Source organism: Terrapene carolina, unplaced genomic scaffold, assembly GCF_002925995.2.
Source record: "Terrapene carolina triunguis isolate 2854851 unplaced genomic scaffold, T_m_triunguis-2.0 Scaffold714, whole genome shotgun sequence".
In the NCBI taxonomy this organism is placed as follows: domain Eukaryota; kingdom Metazoa; phylum Chordata; order Testudines; family Emydidae; genus Terrapene; species Terrapene triunguis.
This window is the reverse complement of record NW_020665065.1, coordinates 19,485,559-19,489,591: the sequence shown is the minus strand read 5'-3', so window position 1 is coordinate 19,489,591 and position 4,033 is coordinate 19,485,559. Positions and strand designations below refer to the sequence as shown.

Sequence of the window (4,033 nt, the reverse complement as noted above, 5' to 3'; positions counted from 1 at the left end):
ACATATGGCGTACAGAACAACACAGTAATCCCTGTGCACTGGGGGAGCAGGGCAAGCATCACAACCAAAGGCCAAATACCAACTGATCTCTTACACCGGCCGGGGCAAATCCAGAATACATTGACTTCAGTGGAGTTACTCTAGATTTAAGTTGGGACAACTCAGAACTGAATATAGGCCAAGGAGAATCTCCTGGTGTTTCTGAGCTGGCTCTCTATCTAAATTATTTTCCTGTCTAAAGATAAATTATGCTGAATAATAATAAGTTTGTATTAAAGCAGAAGACATGTTTTGTGCTCTCTAAGGTATGGTCTTGACTAGGAAAGGGGAGGGTTGTGTTCTAGGCTAAGCCACAACTTGAGGTGTTACCCTGTATCTGCATGAGGAAAAAGGCTGAGTTTACATCTGGTTTAGCTAGCCCACGTCAGCTAAACCTAACCTAAACTCAACCACTTTTCCTAGTCAAGAAAAGCCCAATGGCTACATGTAAAGCAGCAAGTTTAATATTGATTGATCAGTGAAATTCCTCAACTGTTACAATTTTCTCCTAAATCTGGGCCAAAAGTTTCAAACTTTGTGTCACTAGGTTTCTGAAGATACTGGACAGTTTGCAAATCTGTTTGTAATTGACTTGTCCCTAGTAGACTGGTATTGCCATTACTGACCTGTGAAGATATAAAGGCAGCAGGTTAGCATGATGGATGCCATAAAGCAACCTGTCGAACCAACCATTCCCAGCCAGCAAGACCACCCGAAGTCGTAGTGGATCCCCAGGAATACGTCGTGTAATATCAGGGTAGCTCTCTCCACATAGACATCCACTGCATACCACACGGAGCCGACCATGCCAAGGACGCCTAGCCAAAGAACAAAGTCAGCTGAGAAAAAACAGCACAGAACACTCCCTACACACTCCACACCAGCCACTCTCCTTGGGGGGACAGGCCAGGCCAGTCTGACCAGGGCTGCCAATCCCAAGGCTTCAAATATCGTGAGTCAGACTTCAAAAGTCAGGAGATTTTTTTTTTAAATAATATAATATTTGGGGAGGGGAAGAGAAGGGGAGAAGGGTAGTAAAATCTCTCTGAACCCCTGGGGTGAAGGACCTGCCTTTCTATCCCTCTCCATCTGCTTCCCCTAGTACTGCCCTTTTTGTCCCCTCCCTGTCTCCTTTGCTGCACCAGGCATCATGCTCCCACTCACATTCTCCCGCCACGCTCCCCAACAGTCTCCTTTCCCCACCTGTTGCCTCACTTCATCTTCCCGCACATTTCCCTCCCTTTCCCTTCCCCGCTTCCTACTCCTCACATTCTGCTTCTCTGCTCCTCCATTTGCCTGCACCCTCAACCTCTTCCCGCACCTCCAAATTACCCTTCACGCCCTCTCTCCCTCCAGCTCCCCCGTTTCCTTTGCTCCCTTGAACATTGCCTGCTCCCCATTCCACTGCACCCCAGTCTCTTTCTACCCCCGCCCAATTCCCTGTCCAGTTTCCTAGCCACAGAACACGAGGGTGAGCATCCTCCTCTAAAGACAGTCTGGCTTCAGTTCCATTGGGAACAATGGGATACAGTGGCCATCTTTACTAGGTGCAGCCTCACTTTCACCTGTAGGGAAATGGGCACCATCTTGAATGAGGGCAGCCTGTGGCTTCAGCCCCAGTGGGTCAGGAGTAAGGACCTGCAGAAGAGCTGGCCTCTGGGCAACCTAACGAGCACAGCTGGCCAGTAGTTGGTTGCCTAATTGGCTATGCTACATGATTGGTTGGAAGAGTCAGCAGACTGGCGCTGAAGCCCAAAAGCAGCAGTTCAGTGGCAGCTCAAACCAGTTGCCCATGGCTGTGATAGCTCTTATGCCGGCTTGTTCCCAACCTTGCCCCTGCGTTGGCCCCAGCCCTACCCCTGCGTTGGCCCCAGTCCTGCCCCTGCGTTGTCCCTGCCTTGTCCCCAGCCCTGCCCCTGCCTTGGCCCCAGCCCTGCCTCACTCCACATAATCCGCTTCTGACCCTTGGCTCTGATTCCTGCCTTCTGACTCCAGCTGTGGCCCTTGGCTCTGGCCTCTGACTCCAGCTCTGACGCTGGGCTCCAATTCCTGGCTATTGACACCTGCTCCAACCACTAGGCATGACCGTCCACATCCCAGTCATTGACAGTTTGAGCAGTCCCTCTACAAACAATAAGAGAACCAGAGCTGATGCGGCGAGCATGGATTCTACAATCCCTCTTTGACGGAGATCGTGGGAGCCCTACGGACCTTGTGTAGAATGCAATCCTGTAAAACTCAAGTCATGCCGCCTTCAACCCCAACCCCTGCTCCCCATGAGCCCAAGCCCCTCCTGCCTGACAAATTTAACAATGATCACAACAAATTTTGTGTGTTCTTAAATCAGGGTCAGCTCCTATTTCCGCTATGCCCACGGTCACACCCACTGACCAAGCCCAAGTGGGATTGATTATCAGCCTGCTTATCAGGGAGTCCCTGGCTTGGGTGTCTTTGCTCCTGGTAAAATCAAACCCCTTTCTGGGACACCTTGAGGACTTCATCAGAGCTATGGCAGTGACCATTGATGACCCAAGTCATGAGTGTATGGCCGAAGTGTTGCAACAGGGATGCTGGCCCTTAGCTAAATATGCAGCAGAGTCCCAATGCTTGATAGTAGAAACCAAATGGAATAAGGCTGCCCAGCATTATCATTTCCGGCTTGGCCTCATGACCATATAAAAGATGAACTGGCATGTTGGAATCCTCATCTGGCTTGGATGCCTTAGTTGACCTATAGATCAAAATCAACGACCGCTTGCCCAAACCCCTCCAAGAAGAAGGATGGTACTCCTGGCTCCTACCAGGCTGCCAGATCTGGTTCCCCCCATCGCCAGTCCCTTCCCCATCACCTCAGCTCATGCTAGTTGAGCATGTCTGGCCCCACCTCTCTGACTTGGAGAAGAATCAACACTGGACATAGGGCCTCTGTCTGTAATGTGGAGAAACAGGACACTTTGCATCAAGCTGCCCTGCCAAGGTCTGATCTGCACCTGGGTTGGGAAACGCCAAGCCCCAGCCCCAGGAGCAGAGTTGGGCTGGGTTGGCACCTTCCTCTCTTCCCAGTAGCCCACACCAACACTCAGGTACCAGTACAGATATTCCCAAAATATCTCAAGGAAAACCTGCAGAAGAGGTTCATTCACTCCTCCACATCCCCAGCAGGGTCCAGTCATCTTTCTGGCAAGGAAAAACTGTTCCCTTCAGCCTTGTGTGGACTACCAAGTGCTGAACAAGATTACAATCCAAAACTGGTACTTCTTACCACTTATTAATGACCTGTTTGAAAGACTCCACTCTGCCAAGGTCTTCACAAAGTTGGACCTCCACAGAGCTTATAACCCGGTAAGAATCTGGGAAGGATATGATTGGAAGACTGCCTTTTGTACCGGCTATGGTCACTTGGAGTATTTTGTCATGCCATTTGGATTGTTCAGCACCTTGGCAACTTTCCAGCATTTAATCAATGACAGCTTTCAGGGCCTTTTGGACCAATTACCTTATAGACTCATAGACTTTAAGGCCAGAAAAGACCATAATGATCATCTAGGCCATAGACCCTCACCCACCCACTCCTGTAATATACCCATAATCTCTAGCTGAGTTACTGAAATCCTTAAATCATGATTTTAAGACTTCAAATTACTGAGAATCCACAATTTGCACTAGCTTAAACCTGCAAGTGACCCGTGCCTCAGGCTGCAGAGGAAGGCAACAAAGCCCAGTGTCTCTGCCAATCTGACACAGAGGAAAATTCCTTCCTGACCCCAAATATGGCACTCGTTAGACCCTGGGTATGTGGGCAAGACTCACCAGTCAGACACCTGGAAAAGAATTCTTTGTAGTTACTCAGAGCCTCCCCATCTAGTGTCCTATCACCGGCCGTTGGAGATATTTGCTACCAGCAGTTGCAGGTTGGCTACATGCCATTGTAGGCAGTGTCATCATACCAGCCCCTCTATAAACGTATCAAGCTCATTCTTGAAGCCAGTTAGGG

The 4,033-nt window shown here is 49.6% G+C and overlaps 1 protein-coding gene across 1 annotated transcript in view; it reads right to left on the bottom strand.

Moving 5' to 3' along the window:
- Window positions 1-657: 657 nt before the first annotated feature.
- Window positions 658-4,033, bottom strand: part of LOC112111395 (claudin-16-like) — a 24,137-nt gene continuing 20,761 nt past the window's right edge. Inside the window, exon 5 of the mRNA XM_024206795.1 lies at window positions 658-857. Within this exon, the coding sequence (XP_024062563.1) occupies window positions 658-857 (200 nt within the window). The remainder of the gene's footprint in view (window positions 858-4,033) is intronic.